The sequence below is a fragment of the Balaenoptera ricei genome, chromosome 8 (assembly GCF_028023285.1).
Source record: "Balaenoptera ricei isolate mBalRic1 chromosome 8, mBalRic1.hap2, whole genome shotgun sequence".
Classification (NCBI taxonomy): Eukaryota; Metazoa; Chordata; class Mammalia; order Artiodactyla; family Balaenopteridae; genus Balaenoptera; species Balaenoptera ricei.
In genome coordinates this window covers 63,064,363-63,084,884 of record NC_082646.1, presented here as the reverse complement: position 1 = coordinate 63,084,884, position 20,522 = coordinate 63,064,363, and the positions used below count along the sequence as shown (strand labels likewise).

Sequence of the window (20,522 nt, the reverse complement as noted above, 5' to 3'; positions counted from 1 at the left end):
TCTCCTCCCACCCTCCTCCCTCCTTCCCTCCTTCCCTCCTTATAGACTTAGAAGTTCTTTGAGAGTGAGCTCTTAAGGGTATATGTCCCCTTTACCTACATAACAGGCATTTAACAACTGGTGTATTCAATTACCAGTGGTCCTTGAAGGAAATCACTAGGAGGAAGGAGACATTGAGTTTGAAGGAATGAAGGGACAGCGCTGAGAAGCAGAGAGAGAAAGTGAGAAAGGAAAGGGAAAAGATTCTGAGGCCAAAGGTACATTCATGGCTAGGGGTGCTTGTGGTTTTGCCCATGACAGCATGTGGACAGCAGGGAGAAATAGGAGAAAGGGGATTGATTGTTGGGGATGGAACCAGTGGGATCTCTGAGGGATCAGAATCTTAGAGGCCCTGGCTGTGTGTTGGGGGTGAGGATTGGGGATGAGGCCCAGAGAAAGGGAGTAGAAGTGGACTTGAGAAGCAAAGACTGTTGTTTGGTGGTGGGATGACTTGGAGGTTTTGGTTTACCTGTTTGGGAACATTAAGGTGGAGGGGAGGAGACTGAGAAACTGGCAGGTGGTCAGAGCAGGGAGAGATTTTTAAAGAAACATTTTAGACCCATATCTTTCAGTCACTAAAGACTAGGGATGTTTGGATACCACTCGGTTGGTGAGGTGGGGTAGTCATGGAAATGACTTCCAAGACCCCTTTCAGCTTTAAGTTTCTGTTGATTATGGTTGGTTGTAGTTCAATGAGATATATTTGAAAGTGCCTTGAAAAAGTAAGTACTGTATTTAAGTTATTATACATGGTTTGTTAGTCATGGGCTCTCCTTTGAGGGGGGCCAGATTTCAGTTACATATATCAGGGTTCATTGAGATAAAGAGCAAAAGTTTTGGCAAAGGAGAAAAGAACTGAAAGTTTTGATGTTAGACATTTTTGATTTTTGCTTCTTAGCTTTTCTCCCCTTATTGTTTTAAGAACTTAAGAGCTTCTAGTATCTTAATTATACTTCCAGAGAGTCATGTCTAGAGGTCAATTTTATATGTAACCACTAGCATTCATCCCAGAAACTTCTGTTCCTTGTTTCATTTACTGAGAAATAATATAATCTGTTGTCTGGAAATTCTGTGTGGATGGTTCTATCCTCTTCCTTGTGTGTTTAAAAAAGTAACTCTGAGAAGCAGGAACAGACATCCCTTCAAGCTCAAAAAAAAGGAGGGGCGGGCAGGGGTATGGTCTGGCAGACCTTAGTTTGTGAGTTTCTTTTGATACTTCTATCTCCCCAGCTGTTTCTTAGTAGCCTTAACTAGTGAAGGAGAAGGTGAAATCCATCCTTTAATTTGTAATTATGGGGGTCTACTGTGTTTTATGCACTGGGAATCCAAAGATGAGTAAGACAGGATATTTACCAATTTATAGTGTAGAGAAGAGACATGCAAATGGCCCACTGCAATACTAGATAATTGCTGTAATGGAAGTGTGTAACAGATTCAGTGGGGCACAAGAGACAAGCACTCAAGTCTGCTGGGGGATTCAGTGAAGTCTTTATGATGGAGATGGGTTTGAGCTGAAAAATTAAAGGTTAGGTTTATAAAGAAGCATATGGCATCAGAGTTGCTCTCCTACAGTACCTTCTGCTTGGTAGAGAGACTGCTGTGGAGCTCAGATTATAAAAGAGTAATGGAGAGCCTAGCTAAGATGCAGTAGGTACTCCTTGCCACTTTAGAAAGATTGCATGCTCTGATTTGTTCTTTAGGATATTGGGCCTATGTTTTCCAATATCAGATGCCGTTAGCATGATAAGTAGTCTGGAATAGCAGCCATCAGTTTATTTATGTTCCTTTCCTTTTCTTTTGTCCATTTCATTATTACTTTCTATAGTATTTAGTTAAGGTAATTTAGGCTTTGCTCACTGCTTCTCCTGTTTTTGAGAGGTGAATAGAAAAGAGGGCTTAGGAAAAGAGCTACCAATAGAAAAGGCTGCTGTTTATTGAGCCCTTACCATAAACCAGCCCCTGTTTAAAACCTGCATTATCTCATTACTAACAGCAGCCCTGTGAATTAGTTGGTGTTTACCGCATTTTATAAATGAGACTGAAGCAAGAGAGGTTAAGTAGCATTCCTCGGATTCCACAGTTTGTGAGGGGAAGTACAGATTCCATCCCAGGTCTGCCTGTGCTATACTGAACTAAGTTTTACACTGCCATGCTATACTGAACGCCTCGGTTCCATTTCTCACGCCAGACTCATCTTACCAAAGTAAACTACCCTTTTCTTAATATACAAAAGTCGCATCTCCAAAATGTGAAGCAGCATTTCATTCCTGAGAGATTCAAAGTGGAGGTTAACTAAAGGAATATTGGTTTTTCTATACAGGTCCTTTAATTTACCTATAACTTGATTCTGCTGAACCCCTGGTCATGGGGAGTGATGAGCCCAGTGGCAATTAGGGAGATGAGAGATGGGTCTAGCCAGCTCAGGCTAGGGCTAGGTATTAAACGCTATGATGACTGGCTAAGTTTTTCAACTTGCTAAACCACAGGGTGCTTGAGAATGTTAGGGAGGATAAAGCATGGGTACCAGCTTGGAGGCCCAGAAGCAGACCTATTCCTGGAGCCAGTGAGTTCCTTCTTGAAGGGGGAGCTGGCCAACCATGAGAAGAATTGGAGGCATCGTCTTGGCACAGAGAGCTGGTTTGGGACCTAAAGTGAAAAAGCACTTCTACATCCAATCAGGGCCAGCCTGCCTGCCTGGCTAATGCCTGTGAATTCCAAATGTGTCTACTCCCAGTAGTTGTTCATCTGCCAAAATGATGTGATATCATGCAGATTAGTGAGTAGTTTCCAGCTCAAGTTTAAAGCAGGTATCTCACCCGACAGCTAACTTGAGCTATTATTGCCTTTAGTGCGTAATTTGCCTCTTCTGGGCCTTGTTTTATTCTTGTTAAAAGAGGAGATTGGACTAGATTGGTGGTTTTTTTTTTTTAATTTATTATTTTTATTTATTTATTTTTATGGCTGTGTTGGGTCTTCATTTCTGTGTAAGGGCTTTCTCTAGTTGTGGGAAGCGGGGGCCACTCTTCATCGCGGTGCGCGGGCCTCTCACTATCGCAGCCTCTCTTGTTGCGGAGCACAGGCTCCAGGCGCGCAGGCTCAGTAATTGTGGCTCACAGGCCTAGTCGCTCCGTGGCATGTGGGATCTTCCCAGACCAGGGCTCGAACCCGTGTCCCCTGCATTGGCAGGCAGATTCTTAACCACTGCGCCACCAGGGAAGCCCTAGATTGGTGGTTTTTAAACCTTTAGTCGTGAAACCCTTTATTCAAAAAAAAAAATCTCACTTTGAAGACTTGTGGTCCTTGAAGGGACTCAGAACCCCTTGAGTATCTCAAGCCACACTTTGAAAATCAGGGAGCTTTCTCTTACTGCCAACTGATTGGGTGACCCTACTTTATGTTCCTTCAGCCCCCCTGTACTTCCTCTAACCCAGCTCTAGCAAACATTATTTTAACTGTCTGTCTTCCCCACTAGACTCTTAGCTACATGAGAGTGGAGTCCAAGTCTGTCTTGCTCATTGTTGCAGTCCCTTCACTCAGTATGGTGCCTGGCATAAAGGTGATTATTATTTTTCAGTAGTGGTAATAAGCTCCTCTCCTTAGTAGTATGTGCTTTTTTTTTTTTTTAACTTTATTTCCCTTTTTTTTCTGTTTTTAAATTATTTATTTATTTATTTCTGGCTGTGTTGGGTCCCCGCCTCTGCGCGAGGGCTGTCTCTAGTTGCGGCAAGCGGGGGCCACTCCACATTGCGGTGCGCGGGCCTCTCACTATCGCGGCCTCTCTTGTTGCGGAGCACAGGCTCCAGACGCGCAGGCTCAGCAATTGTGGCTCATGGGTCCAATTGCTCCACGGCATGTGGGATCCTCCCAGACCAGGGCTCGAACCCATGTCCCCTGCATTGGCAGGCGGACTCTCAACCACTGCGCCACCACGGAAGCCCAGTATGTGCCTTTTTATTGAATGTTTACAGCATCCCTATGAGATTTGAACTATTGGACTAAGTCATGACTAAAGCTCTAACATACTGTGTACCATGTTTCTGATTACCGCCAGGTCTTTGTTCATGCTGTCCTGTCTTCCTAGAGTACCTTTCCATTCCTCCATGTCTTTCCAAATCCCACCTGTACTTTAAGGTTCTAGCCCAAGGCTCTCTTGCTTTGTAGAACTATTCTGATTTACAATGATATCTTCTTTCCTTGTGTTTCATAGTTTTCTCTGTGTTCATTTATCAATTCATCAAACTTTTTGGAAGCACCTTCTGTGTGCTAGGTACTGTGCTATGCTTGATCATACCAAGATGGATAATGTGTGATAACTGCCTTCAAGGAGTTCACAGACTAGCCTGGGTGGAGAGAAAGTGATAAATAAGTACAAAAATGTGTCACAGGTGCTGTGTCAGTGGAATATGTGTGGTGGGTACATCAAGGAGGAAGTAGCAGTCTATGTTATATCTTCTCTTCTCAGGGAGGCTGTAGAAGTTCCCATCCCTTGCTTCTTCAAAGTAGTAATCTTGGACTGTTTTGTTTTGTTTTTTGTTTTTCCTCCTGTGGGTCTCTCCCTGTAGACATTTGATAAATGTTCCTTGTTTCCAGGGATTTTTTTCTCTATGAATTCTTGGTTAAAGCCAAGATCTTACTGAGGGATTGACACATGTGTGACTGAAGTTTAATCTTGGACATCTGACCATATATCTTTGGATTTTTTTTTTTTAAGACGTGTAAAATGAGTAGTAGCATAATGTAGTGGGGGAAAAAACTAGAGTAGTAAACAATAGACCTAGATTCTAGACTAGAAATAGCAGATTTTGTTTTATCGCAGAGACAGCCAAATGATAACAGATGCTTAGAAGGTTGTATTGAGAAGGATTCTGAGGCCAGGGCTCAGCAGGAGAGTGCTAAAGGTGAAATGATATAGAGTACTTACTCTGTGCCAGGTCCTGGTGCCAAGTATTTTATATGCATTATCTAATTTCATACCACAACCTTACAAGGTAGGTATTATTATGGTTTTGTTCATTCTGCAGATATGGAAACTGAGGCATAGAGAGTTTAAGTAACTTGCCCACTGTCACATAGCTAGGTAAGTGACAGAGGTAGGGTTCAAATCCAAGATGACTCCTACATCTGTGCTTTTAACCACTCTGGGCAGTGTGAGTACTATATGCTTCCCATACTGTCTTATGTTAGACATTTCTACTATCTAAGTGTAGGACTTCATTTACAGAGGTGATTTGACTGGGGTAACGCTATTTGTCAGTCTCTCCCATGAGACTGAGTTCTCCTTGAAAGCCCTATCCATCCTTATATCCCTGGTGCCTGGCATAGAGTATGATTCAATAAATGTTTGAAGATGCCAACTCATGAAAGATTCCATACCTTAATTCTTCATCTGTGAAATGATAGATTTGGACTAGATGACCTTCTAGAGGTTTCCCGCAGCTTTGAAAGTCTTGGATCCCAGGATTTTACTGTGCCTAGTGTTTCCTACAATTTCTGTTGGGTACTCGGTAGATACTAGGGAATGACCAAATGAGGGTATAATTATTATTAATAATCTGTGCAAATAATCTTGGGATGAGAGAAGAAAAAAATGGTGATAGAGAAGTTATACACAAAAAGGCCTACATGTAACCTCCAATTCCGTAACCTTTGTCTTTTTGTGCAGTCAGAGTCTCATACTCTGGCAGACACCCTATTTGCAGACAGTCTTTCCTTCCCATTTGGCTTCCCATTATAAACCTCCCATCCCCAGCTCTTTTTTTTTGGCTGTGCCACAGAGCATATGGGATCTTAGTTCCCCGGACCAGGGATCGAACCCACGTCCCCTGCATTGGAAGCGTGGAGTCTTAACTACCGGACCGCCAGAGGAGTCCCTCACTCTTACTTTTTGCAGTCATTTGTTTGGTTAACCCGTTACTTAATAACTCATCTACTTCCAGAAGGAATTTAAGGTGTCCTCCGGTCAATAAAGGAGGGTAGGAGAGAGGAAGAAAAAATGAAGAGGAATGTTCTAACTTCTTGAGTGCAGGGACTATCTTTCTCATCTCTCTACAGTCCTCAGTTCTTGGCGCATAGCAGACATTTGTTGAATAAATGAGAATGTTTGTAGATATGGATTCTACTCAGGTTTAAGGAAGTGTTGACTAAATTGCAAAGGTTAACTGATGAACTCTGTTCCGGCAATAACACAGTAGTGCCTGACAGTACTATTTGCTTATAAACTGCTTATGAAGCATTTTCATTTTTAATTAGTGCCATATTGCTCCTTACCAGTGAGTCATAGGCACAGTGTCTGAGGACCTGCTTTCCGCCCCAACAGCACTCTGTATAGACATCTATCAACACTTAACCATGTTGTTTTGTTTGTCTCCCCCACCGCGCAATGAACTCCTTGAGGGGACAGAACCATACCATTTTTCATCTCTGTGTTCCCAGCACCTAATCTCTCTCAGTGGCTAGCACAGAGTAGATATTCAGATGCTTATTGAACTTGAATCTTTTTTTTTAAAATAAATTTGTTTTATTTAATTATTTTTTGGCTGCGTTGGGTCTTTGTTGCTGCGCGTGGGTTTTCTCTAGTTGTGACGAGCGGGGACTGCTCTTTGTTGCCATGCGCAGGCTTCTCATTGCAGTGGCTTCTCTTGTTGCGGAGCATGAGCTCTAGGCACGTGGGCTTCAGTAATTGTGGCACTCAGGCTCAGTAGTTGTGGCTTGCGGGCTCTAGAGCACAGGCTGAGTAGTTGTGGCACACGGGCTTAGTTGCTCCATGGCATGTGGGATCTTCCCAGACCAGGGATCGAACCCGTGTCTCCTGCCTTGGCAGGCGGATTCTTAAGCACTGCACCACCAGGGAAGCCCTGAAGTTGAATCTTTTTTTTTTTTTTTTTTTTTTAATTTTATTTATTTATTTATTTATTTTATTTTTGGCTGTGTTGGGTCTTCGTTTCTGTGCGAGGGCTTTCTCTAGCTGCGGCGAGCGGGGCCCACTCTTCATCGCGGTGCGCCGGCCTCTCACTATCGCGGCCTCTCCCGTTGCGGAGCACAGGCTCCAGAAGCGCAGGCTCAGTAGTTGTGGCTCACGGGCCTAGTTGCTCCGCGGCATGTGGGATCTTCCCAGACCAGGGCTCGAACCCGTGTCCCCTGCATTGGCAGGCAGATTCTCAACCACTGCGCCACCAGGGAAGCCCCCTGAACTTGAATCTTAAATCTAGTCCATCCACGCATGTTGAACACTCCCATCAAGTGATCACCTCGTCTGTGTTTAAATCCCTCTAATGATAGGGAGCTTATCATTCTATCATCAGCCTGTTCCCTCTTTGAATTCCCCTGTTGCAATGTTCTTCATACTGGGCTAGAATTCTTATTTCTATAGCTTCATCTTTTTAGCCCTCCTTTTCCAGATCCTGCTTCTTTGCATCTTTGACCCATGGAGGCACATGCACTGACAGAGAATGCCTCTGAGGAATTTAGTCTCAGTCCACTTGGGGCTATTTGGCCTAAAAGCTTACTCCGTGAAAGCCAACCCAGGATAATCCATCCAGCGTCATTCCTCGTCTCTATTTAATTTTTGTGTTTTCCCTTCTTGAAGTCATTTGTTATCTCTCTGCTCCTCAGAGGAAAATCTATAGGTAAACATAAACTCATTAGTTCCCTCTAAAGTGCAGCTTTCCCAGGAGGATGCTGAGTTATGACCATGGGGCTTTTGGCCCTGAGCAACTAGGGAGAACCAGTGGGGAAAGGGGAAGCTGGAGGCAGAGAGCGTAGCCCTGCCAAGGTTTGTGTTCCCTCTGCCCTCCTTCCCCCTTCCCAATAGGAGATTCTCAATAACTGAATGTGTCTGTTACTAAGGAGATCTCCAGTGGCATTTTATTCCCCATTGCCCATAGGATTGAACCTAACCTCTTCTTGAGCCTGTCATTTAGCACCTTGCAGAAGCAGACTTTTCTCCTTCTAATGATAACAAATAATAGCTAACTTTTTTAGTGCATACTGGTATAATGCCAGGCATTATACCAAGCATTTTACATACATTAACTCTTTTAATTATATTTTAATACTATTATTGTCTTCACCTTCCGGATGAGTGAAAACTGAGGCACTGCCAAGTAATTTATTAAGGTTGGATAGCTTGTAAGTAGACTTGGGATTTGAACCTGGTGATGTGACTCCATGATATCTATTGCTGGTGTACTCTATAACATGGATTTACTGTTTTCAAAATTCACCATATATTTATTGAGCATTTAATTTTGCCAGATACTTTATTTGGTCTTGGGAATTCATAAATGGTTAAAGAGACTATCTGTGCTCCAAAAGCGTTTATGGTCTAGTGGGGAGAGGGACCCATCAAGTGATAATGACGATGTAGTGTGATGAGTAGAGCTATATACAGGTATCACAGGTGCATGGGAGGAGTGTGAAAGTGTATTTGGGAGAGTTAGAGGAGACTTCAGAGATGATATGTCATTGGGCTGATTCTTAAAGGAGGGGTAAAGTTTATCATATGGCTAGGAGGCCAGTTTACGCCAAGCTAAAAGCACATATATGAAGGAGTGGAAGCATGATATCTTTAAGCATACTGTTAAACATACTATTCTCCACTAATAAAACATTTAGTGATACCTGCTTGCTTTGTGCAAGCTACCATGTTAGGTACTTAGGTTGAGAGGAAAGACGCTAATTCATGTTTCATACCTTCAAGGAGCTTACACAGTTCAGTTAGAAAAATAGTACATGTAGTCCAGTTGGAAAGGCTATAATTATAAAATAAGCTCTAAATACCTTATCAATTGAAAAAAAAAAGTGCTATTTGGGAAGTAAATCTCATTGGAGGGGTTAGGGAAGACTTCATGGAGAAGGAGCCGCCCGATGATTTAAATTTCACTATAGAGAGCATCAGGAATAAAGGCCCCAAGTAAATGTGAGAAAGAAGGATGCATTTGGGGAATCAGCAAGTAAGAGAGGATTAAGTACTAAATCTAGAAACATGGGTTGGAGCCAATATGAGGTTGACTTTATTTTATTTTAAATATTTATTTATTTATTTTATTTTTTTGGCTGCTTTGGGTCTTAGTTGCGGCACGCGGGATCTTTCGTTGCGGCGCGTGGGCTCCAGAGCATGTGGGCTCTGTAGTTGTGGCACGTGGGCTCTCAAGTTATGCTGCATCCTGCAGCACGTGGGATCTTAGTTCCCTGACCAGGGATGGAACTGGCGTCCCCTGCATTACAAGATGGATTCTTTTTTTTTTTTTTGGTTCTTTTCAGTTTATTGCATGAAGGAGTTACACTAGTCCAAGTTAAAAGCAGACCCCAAATGGTTACATTACACAAGCTGTGAGGTTTTTAAACTTGTGACAAGGGACAGAAGGAAAATTCTACTCATTGCAAGGAAATCCTCACTTAAGCTTCAGTGAGCCAGAAGCACTTAAAACCTATGAACCTTCAGCTGATCGTCCTTAGCCAGTCCAGTCTCTACGAGGAACTGGCATATGTTCTTGCGCTGGTCACCCTGTAGCTGAATTACTTCTCCATATTCTGGATGCTCAATTACAATACCATTGCAGGCAAATTTCTTCTTAAACGCCTTCACTAGTTTCTTTTTATCGTAATCATCAGCGATCCCTTGGACAGTAGTAAGGCTCTTCCTGCCATTTCTCTGTTGAATTCTTATATGGATATAATCCTCAGTGCCAGCAGGAAGCAGATCGTCACCCTTACTTGCATCAGCAAAGGGGTCGAAAGAGTGGAGGTTCTGGATAGCGGACATACGATACCATTCCTTTTCCTCGGTGGAAATGGCCTTCGGAAGGCCTTCGGAAGGTGGTGGCTGGAGAAGGTGGGTGGGGGGGGGCGGAGCATCAGGAAGCGAGGGGGCTCGAGGGGGAGGCTGCTGAGTCCTCGGCGGCGGCTCAGTGACTGGGCAACAAGACGGATTCTTAACCACTGGACCACCAGGGAAGTCCCGAGGTTGACTTTAAACACCAGGTTGAGGAGTTAAGATCTATCCATTCATTCCTTCAGTCAGCAATTATTGAGTGCTTGAATATGCCAGGTACGGTGCTGGGGACACAAACATGGAGACATGGCTCCTGCTTTCAGGGGGCTAATAGTCACATAGGGAAAGACGGACATGGAAACAAATGATGGTAGTATATTATAAGTATGTGTTATGTACTGTGGTGACAAAGGAGGGAGTGATTAACTCTGCTTGGGGGAATCATTAAAGAAAGACTTAACAGAGAAGATGCTTGAGATGGTTCTTGAGGAGTAAGTTTGAGTTCAGTAGGTAGTCAAAAGTCTTTGAGGTATGGAAGAGTGGTCCAGCAAAATGAAAAGATATGCAAAGGCTTGGAGGCATTAAACAGCCTGGAATATTCTGGGAACTGTAAGAATGCCTGCATTACTGGAGTATAGGTTAAATGTCGGGGGGTAGCAGTGAGTGATAAGGTTGGTGAGGCCTTTCTAACAACATAATAAGAAGCTTGGGCTTATAACATGTTCAGATCTATGTCTCAGAATGATTAAGTCTGGTAGAAGTGTGTAAGTTATTTTTGGAGGGCTCAGCTTGGGGAAAGGAGAAGAAATTAGTTGGGAGTACTGCAGTCGTCTAAGAGATGGTGGGGATCTGAGCAAGAGCAAAGGCAGTGAGGGTGGAGAAAAGTGAGTGGCTATAAAAATATTAAATAACAGTGCTTCCACTTTTTTTTTCCCTTTCCATTCCACTCCCTAATTCATTCACTCACACATTCATCAAGCATTTATTAAGTATGTAATCTGTATTGTTTATTCATTCTTCCCTTCTTCAAATACTTGTGACTTCAGGATATCAGGAATATTCCTAGGTCCAGTAATTCAGCAGTGAACAGGACAACCAAGGTCCTTGCTCTTGTGAAGTTTACTTTCTAATGGGGGAAACGCAAGTAATGAATAAGTAACAAGCACGATAACTCCAAATGGTGATAGGTGCTCTGAGAAAAGTAGGGTGATAGGATAGAGAACGACTAGAGGAGAGGTGCTACTTTCAATACGGTGGTTTATGGAATGCCTCTGAGGAGGTGATATTTGAACTAAGACCTGAATGAAGAAGACTTAGCAATTTGAAGATTTGGAAGCATACGTGTGTCAAGTGGAGGGAGAAGCAAGTATAAATCGGTGGGAACGAGTTAGGCATGTCTTGGGACCAAAAAAGAAGGCCAATGGGACTGAATTATAGTGAGCAAGAGAAAAATACTACCATATGAAGTCAAGGAGTTTAGCAGAGTCAGATCTGTAAGACCTTGTAGGTACTGCTAAATTTGTTTAATTTTTTTGAGAGTACAGTGAAGATTTTGGATGGTGTTAAAAATAGGAGTGAGGTGAGCTGATTTGCATTTTTCAAAAAGATCTTTCTGGCTGCTTTGAGGAGAACGGATTGTAGGGAGGCTTTCGAGGAGGGCAGTTAAGAGACTATTGCAGTAGTCTGGGTGAGAAATGATAGTTTTGGAGTTGGGGGCGGGGCGGGTAGGGTGGCAGAGATGGAGAAAAGTGGATGAAATTAGAATATGTTTTGAAGTAGAGCCTACAAGACTTGCTGGTGGATTGGATATGGGATGTAAGGGAAAGAAATAATCAAGCTTGACTTTCAGGTTTTATGAATTTGTTTTGCTTTGACTTGAGTAGTTGGCAACACCATGGCTGATGTTATTGTGTACTGAAACAGGACGGACTGGGAGAAATTTTTGTTGGGCGGTGGGGAGGAAATGCAGAAAAATTTTGGCCATGTTAAGTTTGAGATGGCTATGTAAACATCTAAGTGGTGGTGTTAATTAGGCAGTTGGAAATATGAGCTTAGAGTCAGGGGAGAGGTCTGGACATTGGTCTGGGTCTCTGAAGATCTGGCTTTTTATACTAGCTCTACCACACAGTTGTTACATGAGACAAGTCAGTACGACACTCTGAGTTGCAATGTTGTCGGCTTAAAGTAATAATAAAGTTATTTGTTATTCCAGCCTTATGTATATGGTGGGAAAATCCTTTTCATTCATTTATCCATTCATCAAGTATACCCTGAGCATTTACAAAGGCATTGTCTTAGCTGTGAAGGATAATGAAGACATAGGCCCTACTCTCAGGCTGCTCATAGTCCAGTGGAAGAGTTAGTGAAATAAGCAGATGTAATAACTGCTGTAATACAGAGAAGCACAGAGCTCTCTGGGAGCACAGAAAATGGTGGGAAAGGGATCAGGAGAGGCTCCCCAGAGAAGTGGCACTTTAGCTGATGTGGAAAATGACTAGAAATTAACCAGCCAAGGAGAGAGGCGGAGGGCCCTCTAAGCAGGAGGAGCAACATGTGCAAGGTGGGAGGTGAGAGGGAGAGAACAGCACTGACAGGTCACTGTATAAGGTATAGTATTATTGGAGCATCCAAGTAGAAGGTGGGGCGTAATGAGGAAGTAGGAAGACTGGAAAGGGAGGCAGATGTGAGATCATGTAAGGCCTTATATGCTATGCTAAGGAGTTTGGATTTTATGTGTAGTGGCTGATTAACTGTGGAAGAACTTTAAGCACTTAGGTGAGTGACTGGATCAGATTTGAATTCTAGAAAGATCACTCGGGGGACAGAAAAGGAGAAGGGATTAAAGAGGCAGGGAATGGTGGCTCAGTGGTTAAGAATCCGCCTGCTAATGCAGGGGACACGGGTTCGAACCCTGGTCTGGGAAGATCCCACATGCTGCGGAGCAGCTAAAGCCGTGCACCACAACTACTGAGCCTGCACTCTAGAGCCCACGAGCCACAACTACTGAGCCTGTGTGCTGCAACTACTGAAGCCCACACTCCTAGAGCCCGTGCTCTACAACAAGAGAAGCCACCGCAATGAGAAGCCTGTGCACTGCAACAAAGAGTAGCCCCCACTCGCTGCAACTAGAGAAAGCCTGTGCGCAGCAACAAAAATCCAACGCAGCAAATAAATAAATAAATAAATAAATAATAAATAAATAAATAAATAATGAAAAGATGATAGCCAGAAAAAAATAATAATAATAAAGAGGCAGGGAAGACATACCTTAATCCAGGCAAGTAGAGCTTCCAGACTTATCTAATTCCAAAGTGCATGTGCTTTCCGGTGTATTATACATAGTGCAGGGGAGCATATGTTAAGTGCCAGGCAGACTGGAGTCAGATCATGGCCTTGTGTGGTTACAGGAGAGGTTACTCTCAATGCTGTCATGGAGGGCACTGTGTGGCCTACTGAGGAGTTCTTCCTTTCTCGTATAGGTAGCATTGGCAAACCAGAAGATTTTGAATTTGAGTGACACAGTGACTAGCAGGAAGGGCATGAAGTTGAAGGGCCTAGATTATGTTTGTAGCTTGAATAATATTATAGAAAGGAAGAGATGTTAGAGACATTTCCTGCCCCACTGACCTAGGCCTTCTGGTGCAACAAGCCATGTTCTTCAGTTTTTCCTTCTCCCCAAAGCTTCCTTCAGTCCTATTTGTATTCTGTGTTAAGTTTGGAAAGTATTTACTGTTGGCTATTAATGATCACGAAGGATTTCATGTTAGTGCTTAAGAGGAAGAGTCACTTTCTAACTTAGAAACCACAAAGGATGGAGCACCTTTGCCAGCTCTACATCTCTGATGCGGTCCAGATACCAGCCTGTCTCTTTAGATCAAGTTTGAGCTCCTTAAGGAGAAGAAAGGGCACTTCAGGCAAAGCCAGCATGTCAGTTAGTGCTGTCATGTGCTTGATATCTCCCACTGGCTAAGGGAATGGAGGGAGGGGACCAGTTTTCTAAGTAATAGAGCATTTTGATGACTACTTCTGAGTGTGGGCCACTGCAAGAATGGCTTATATAGAAGTTGCTTCTTATTCTCAGAGAGCAGCAGCTGTCTCAGGGGTAACTGGTAGTAGCCAATATAAACAGGTAAGTTCTGTTGGTTTCAGATGGCTTTCCAAGTTCCTCTGGATTCTTTTGCAACATCATCCCCACTGTCTGTTCAAGTGACAGTTACTCAGTCTCTGTGTATTTCCAAGGTGTGTGCTTTGTGTCTAGTGCTAGGTGTGAAGTGTGAGGGAGATTCTGAATGAGTAAGGCATTATTCTTTTTTAAAAAAATAAATTTATTTATTTATTTTTGGCTGTGTTGGGTCTTCGTTGCTGTGCGCAGGCTTTCTCTAGTTGCGGAGAGCCGGGGCTACTCTTTGTTGCGGTGCGCGTGCTTCTCAGTGCAGTGGCTTCTCTTGTTGCGGTGGCCTCTCGTTGTGGAGCATGGGCTCTAGGCGCGTGGGCTTCAGTAGTTGTGGCTCGTGGGCTCAGTAGTAAGAGCTTTCTTACCCTGCTTTCTTTTCTTCATAACACTGCTACCAGAAATTATTTCATATATATAAATATATGCTTATTTTGTATATTGATTGTCTGTCTTCTTCATTAGATGGTAAGTTTTATAAGGGAAGAGACTTTGTTTTATGCCTGTCTTGTGATTGAATGAACAGATACTGTGCCAGAAACTGTGGCTCACAGGCTCTAGAACGCAGGCTCAGTAGTTGTGGCACATGGGCTTAGTTGCTCCACGGCATGTGGGATCTTCCCAGACCAGGGCTCGAACCCGTGTTCCCTGCATTGGCAGGCGGATTCTTAACCACTGCACCACCAGGGAAGTCCCTAAGGCATTATTCTTGTCTTCAAAGCAGTTAATGTTATGTAACATCCATTTAACATTTATTGAACACATACAGTGTGCCAGATTACGTGCTATTCTTTGAAATGCAAAAATTAGTAAGAATCAGATGATCCTCAGACCACTTAGGATTGCTAAATGGGAGAAAATATTTGCAAACCATATATCTGATGAGGGACTTGTGTTTGGGATATGTAATGAACTCTTAAACTCAACAAGAAAAAGATAAATAATCCAATAAAAAATGAACAAACGATCTGAATAGACCTGTCTCCAAAGAAAATATATAAATGGCCAATAAGCACATGAAAAGATGTTGAACATCATTAGCCATCTGAGAAATGCAAATCAAAACTACAGTGAGATACCACTTCATACCCACTATGATGCTATAATCAAAAAGACATAATAACAAGTGTTGTGGATGTGGAAAAATTGGAATCCTCATACACTGCTAGTGGAAATGTAAAGTGGTGCAGCTGCTGTGGAAAACAGTTTGGCAATTCCTCAAAAGGTTAAGCGTAGAGTTACCATATGACCCAGTAATTCCACTCCAGATATTTACTTGAGAAATAAAAACATATGTCCCCATAAAAGCTTATACACAAATGTTCATAGCAGTATTATAATAGCCAAAAAGTAGAAACAACTCAAGTGTGTATCAGCTGGTAAATGGATAAATAAAATGTATATCCATACAGTGGAAGATTACTTGTCAAGAAAAAGGAGTGAACTACTGATACATGCTGTAATATGGATGATCTTTGAAGAACATTATGCTACATGAAAGAAGCCAGTCAAGGGACTTCCCTGTTGGCGCAGTGGTTAAGAATCCGCCTGCCAGTGCAGGGGACACAGGTTCGATCCCTGGTCCAGGAAGATCCCACATGCCACAGAGCAACTAAGTCCATGTGCCACAACTACTGATCCTGCACTCTAGAGCCTGTGAACCACAACTGCTGAGCCCGCGTGCCACAACTACTGAAGCCCACGCGCCTAGAGCCCGTGCTCCGCAACAAGAGAAGCCACAGCAATGAGAAGCCCACGCATCGCAACTAAGAGTAGCCCCTGCTCACCACAACTAGAGAAAGCCTGCGTGGAGCAATGAAGACCGAACACAGCCAATCAATCAATCAATCAATAAACAAACAAATAAAAATAAATTTATTTTTTTAAAAAAAGAAGCCAGTCAAAAAAGACAGCATATTGTATGACTTCATTTACATGAAAGGTCCAGAATAGACAGATCTATAGAGATATAAAGTAGATTAGTGGTTGCTTAGGTCTAGGGATAGGAATAGGGAGTTGGCCAGTGGGCTTGAGCTTTCTTTTTAGTGTGATGGAAATGATTTAAAATAAGATGGCTGTACAACTCTATAAATATATGAACAGTCATTGAACTGTCCACCTGATATGGATGCTATACCTCAACAAAGCCTTAAAAATAAGAAAAGATCCTTGGCCTCAAGATGATTAGAGTCTAGTGAGGGAAACAGAAACAAGTATAAAAAGTAATAAATGTGAGCTTAGAGGTTTGTGCAAATTGTAAATTTCTGCAGGAGAACAGAGGAGGAAAGGAATTACTCCACCTGAGGAGATCTACTAGACTCTAAGCTCCTTGAGAGTGAGAGCTGTTATTTATTGTATCCCCTGTCTAGAGCTTAACATATGATCAGTTAACAGTTGTTGAATGGGTGTGTGAATGAATAAAGTTGGAGAATGTGTCACAAAGGAGGTGATATTTGAGCTACATCTTAAAGAAGGAATAGAAATGAACTAGACAGTGAAGGTGAGGAAAGAATTCTGAGGAGAGAAGACAGCAGCAGCCAAAGCACTGAGGGCTAAAAGGGAAGAGCACCTTAGAGTGGTAGGTGGTTTAGTGTGGCTGGAGTAAAAGCCGTTTGTTGGAGGTGGTGAGATAAGTAGCTGGTTATATACCACATTATGAAACACCTTGTGTGTCATACAAAGGAGTTTGGACTTTAATCCAAAGGCAGTAGAAAGTTATCAAAGTTTGTCAAAGTAGGGGGCTGATGCAGTCAGATGTGTGTCTAATAAAGATTACTGTGGCTGCTCCTGTTATGAATCTGTACTGGCAAGATTTGCATCAGGGAGATCACTCGGAAGTCACTGCAGGTCTAGGAGAGAGCACGAGATAAAGTCTGAACCAAGAAGGTGTGGCAATGAAAAATTGGAGGGAGATTTCATAGGTGGGTAGATGTGATCAGTACATGGATAGTCCAGATTTAGGGCTTTAGGAGTTTCATAGAAAGCTGTAGAAAGTTCTGTTCTGGAAGGGCTCTGTAAGAGGTGACATCTGGGTTGGATCTTTAAGGATGGGTAGAAAAGTATAGAGTGTATTAGAGGCTGGAGTGCATATGGGAAAGAGTAAGAGAGGAGGGTCAGGTGGGGAGGAAGCCAGTCTGAGAAATATGAATTTTACGGGGTAGGAATTGAAGAACCAAAGAAGTGTACATTAGGTGCCCCCAAATTTGATAATTGTTGAATGGGAGAGAGGTCATTAAACTATTCCTTCCACTTTTGTATAAATTTTAAAAGTTTCTTTAAAAAAGCTTTCCAATTCAGCTGGCCTGGAGGATGTGCTTTTCTGGTGATGGTAGGAGGGGTAGGAGTGGAGGGCAGACAGCAGCCATAGCAGTTATTTTCAGCCAGCATCTACTCTGACTCCACTGCCTACAGTGTGCTGTCCATGTCAGGCTTTTCAGTTAGGTTAAGCATAACCAATGTCTGCATGATCCCCAGCTGACTTATGAGGTCTGAAAAGTGAGGTAGTTTCACTTTAATTTATTGGCCTGGAATTCTTGCCAGGGCTAAGGGGTTGGAGAAGAATGTGAGTGAGAGGGGAATAAGGAGCTACAAATAGGGGTAGCCTGTGAAACTTTGGACTTCACTTGTAGTCCTAATCACTCAGCACACCATAGTATCTGTCCCCACGAGATAGAGGCAGCCAGCCTGGTGGTTTTGCTGTACCAGGTTCAGGAACGAACTAATCTCTCCTTTCTCTGGGCTTACACAGCATTTTGTTTATATGTCAGTGGTTATCCTTATCATATTATGTTTAATCTGTCTCACCCCTACCCCCTGGACTGTGACTACCTCAAGGGCAAAGGTTGGGCTTATTCATCTCTAATGTTTTGTGAAAGAGTGAAGTCTCTAGCTGCATGATTGATCATTCTGTAACTTGACAGGATCAGCTGAGACCTTTGAAGTTCCTGGTTGCCCTGGTAGATGGGGTTCCAGAGTTTAGGGCCCTTTGCAGTTAGAAGGTACTTGAAGCCAGGGCAAGAGGCCATCCCCCAAATGATGGATATTCCTGATGCATGCTTATGGTAGTCACTTGGTAAATTTTCATTGATTTAATTTGGTAGCATCCTGTTAAATCACACCTCACTACACTAAAGGCATTTTGCTTTCACTTCTGTGGTAACTAAGGTAACTGTGGCAGTTTGGAAAGCCAAAGTATTATAGCTGACTCCAGAGCTTTGGAGTTAGACAGATTTGGCAGATTTGGTATGAATTATTATTGCATTTTAGCTTTAAGGGACCTTGAAAGTCATTTAAGCCAATTTCCTCATTTTATATATGGGGAAACAGGCATAGAGAGAAGTGCCCTGTTCATTGACATATAGCAAGTAAATAGCTATGCCAGATTAGGACCTACAACTCTTTTTCTTGTCACTGAGAAAGGTGGTTGTTGCCCTGAAGCCATTTCTTGGGGTGAAAAGTGGGAATGAGGTAAAACCCAAGGAGATAAGACATACTACATGGGCTAGTTTCACTATTCAGCCTGCCCAGCAAGTTCTCCTGTTATTGGAAGTCTTTTTGGGGAAACCAAACCAGAGTGTCTACATGTAGCCACATAATGCACTCCTTTTTCATTCTTTCTGCTCTTACCCTGCTTTCTTTTTCTTCATAACACTGCTACCAGAAATTATTTCATATATATAAATATATGCTTATTTTGTATATTTATTGTTTGTCTTCTTCATTAGATGGTAAGTTTTATAAGGGAAGAGACTTTGTTTTATGCCTGTCTTGTGATTGAATGAACAGATATTTATTGGCTGTCTTCAAGATGCCAGGCACATGCTTCCTATGACTTTGGTGTTTGTAGGTCATGACATGTCTGTTTCTTTGGGTTTGATCATTCATGAATGTATCTAAACCTTCCTTGAACACAGAATACACATTATTGGCAAATGATTGCCCAATAACTGTATAGTGCTCATAGGAGTAGAGTGAGGTTACCTTTTCTGTGTGGATTTAGGCAGTGTGAGATTTAATGTGAACCTAAACCTCATGCCGCTTGATCAGGCCCGGTAGAGAACAGAATCTCAGAAGCAGCAGAGCTATGTGATTTGGCAGCTGGGGAGAGAATTCTTGGTGCATAGCTGTGGGGAGACAGCAGGACTCAGGGCTGACTTATCCAATAGGCACAGTACCCAGGGGCCCATAAAAATGTCTTAATTTCTTTTAATCAGAAGAAAAAATGAATATAATTCATCTTGGATTATATTATATCAATGCAGTCATAAAATATATTTTTAAATATTTTTCTAATAGAGAAAGGGTTCCACAAAGGCAAAAGTACCTAGGGCCCTGAAAGTCATAATGTGGCACTAGCAGGACCTTGTGACTAGTCATTGGCCTGGCCATTTGTGGCCCTAAGCCCTGACTCTGATTTCTCCCTTAAGGTCTGTGATCCTCTCCCCATCACTCCTATCCCTATGCCCCATAACGGTGATCTTCAGTGAGTCATTTTTCTCCTTTATATCTCATTTGTGCCTTCTGTAAAATGGAAACAATTGTGCTCCCTCTGCTGAGTAAATTCATGCTTTTAAAACAACCTAATTATTTTATTTTTAAATCTGTCTTCTCAAGGGCAGGAAAAAAAGTCTGGTTCATCTTTGTATCTCCATGCCTAGCCCAGAACCTACACATTTAGAACAGAAGTACCTTAAATGAGAGTTGAGTAAATGAATAAATGTATCAAACCTCACAGATAGCTTCAGAGGCTTTCTTTAGGCTTTTTCTTTCTCTATGGTATGATTTACATATGTTGTTTGTGGTATTGGATATATGGTATTATATATCTCCAACTACCGTTTTAGTCTTTCTGAGGTTCTGTCAGCAAAATTTATAGAGCTATGTGGACACTTAAGAAAATGATGTGGAAAACAAGAGTGTTGCACCATCTTAGGGAGTTAAGAGCCAATGTGAACAATCAGGTACACATGGGGAATGAATAGTCTTTTCAACAAATGACGCTGAAACAACTAGATAGCCACATGCTATTAGGACTCCTGCCTCACACCATATACAAACATTGACTCAAAACAGACCAATGACCTAAATGTAATAACTAAAACTATAAAACTCTTAGAAGAAAACAGTTATAAATCACTACCAAATTAGGTAACGGTTTCTTAGATATGACACCAAAAACACAAGCAATAAAAGAAAAAGTAAATTGGGTTTCATCACAATGAAAAACTTTTGTATTGCAAAGGATACCACCAAGAAAGTAAAAAGACAACCCACAGAATGGGAGACTTGCAAGTCATATATCAGATAAGGGATTTTGTATCCAGAATATATAAAAAACTTTTACAACTCAGTAATAAAAATATAAATAACTTAATTTTAAAAATGGGCAAAAGAGTTCCAATAGGCATGTAAGAAGCTTGGAAATCACCATTCTGTCCTAAGAACAAGTAAAAAGCTGAACAAACTGAAAAATTAACAATTCTTAGATTTTTAAGAGAAGTAAGGTCATAGGGCAAAGGCAAATTGCTGCCCCCCAAATTG

The 20,522-nt window shown here is 42.2% G+C and overlaps 2 protein-coding genes across 3 annotated transcripts in view; one reads left to right on the top strand and one right to left on the bottom strand.

Annotated features, from left to right (window-relative positions):
* The window catches only part of RNF121 (ring finger protein 121), an 84,938-nt gene that overhangs the window by 978 nt on the left and 63,438 nt on the right, over positions 1–20,522 (top strand). The gene's annotated exons all lie outside the window — the stretch shown is intronic.
* LOC132369804 (eukaryotic translation initiation factor 1-like) lies at positions 9,296–9,840 on the bottom strand. The gene has a single exon (XM_059929487.1). The coding sequence runs from the start codon at positions 9,800–9,802 to the stop codon at positions 9,461–9,463; it is 342 nt and encodes a 113-aa protein (XP_059785470.1). The 5' UTR covers positions 9,803–9,840; the 3' UTR covers positions 9,296–9,460.

Bases quoted from the DNA above. Each gene is read 5' to 3' on its own strand.
- LOC132369804 (XM_059929487.1), bottom strand. From the start codon at position 9,802: ATGTCCGCTATCCAGAACCTCCACTCTTTCGACCCCTTTGCTGATGCA.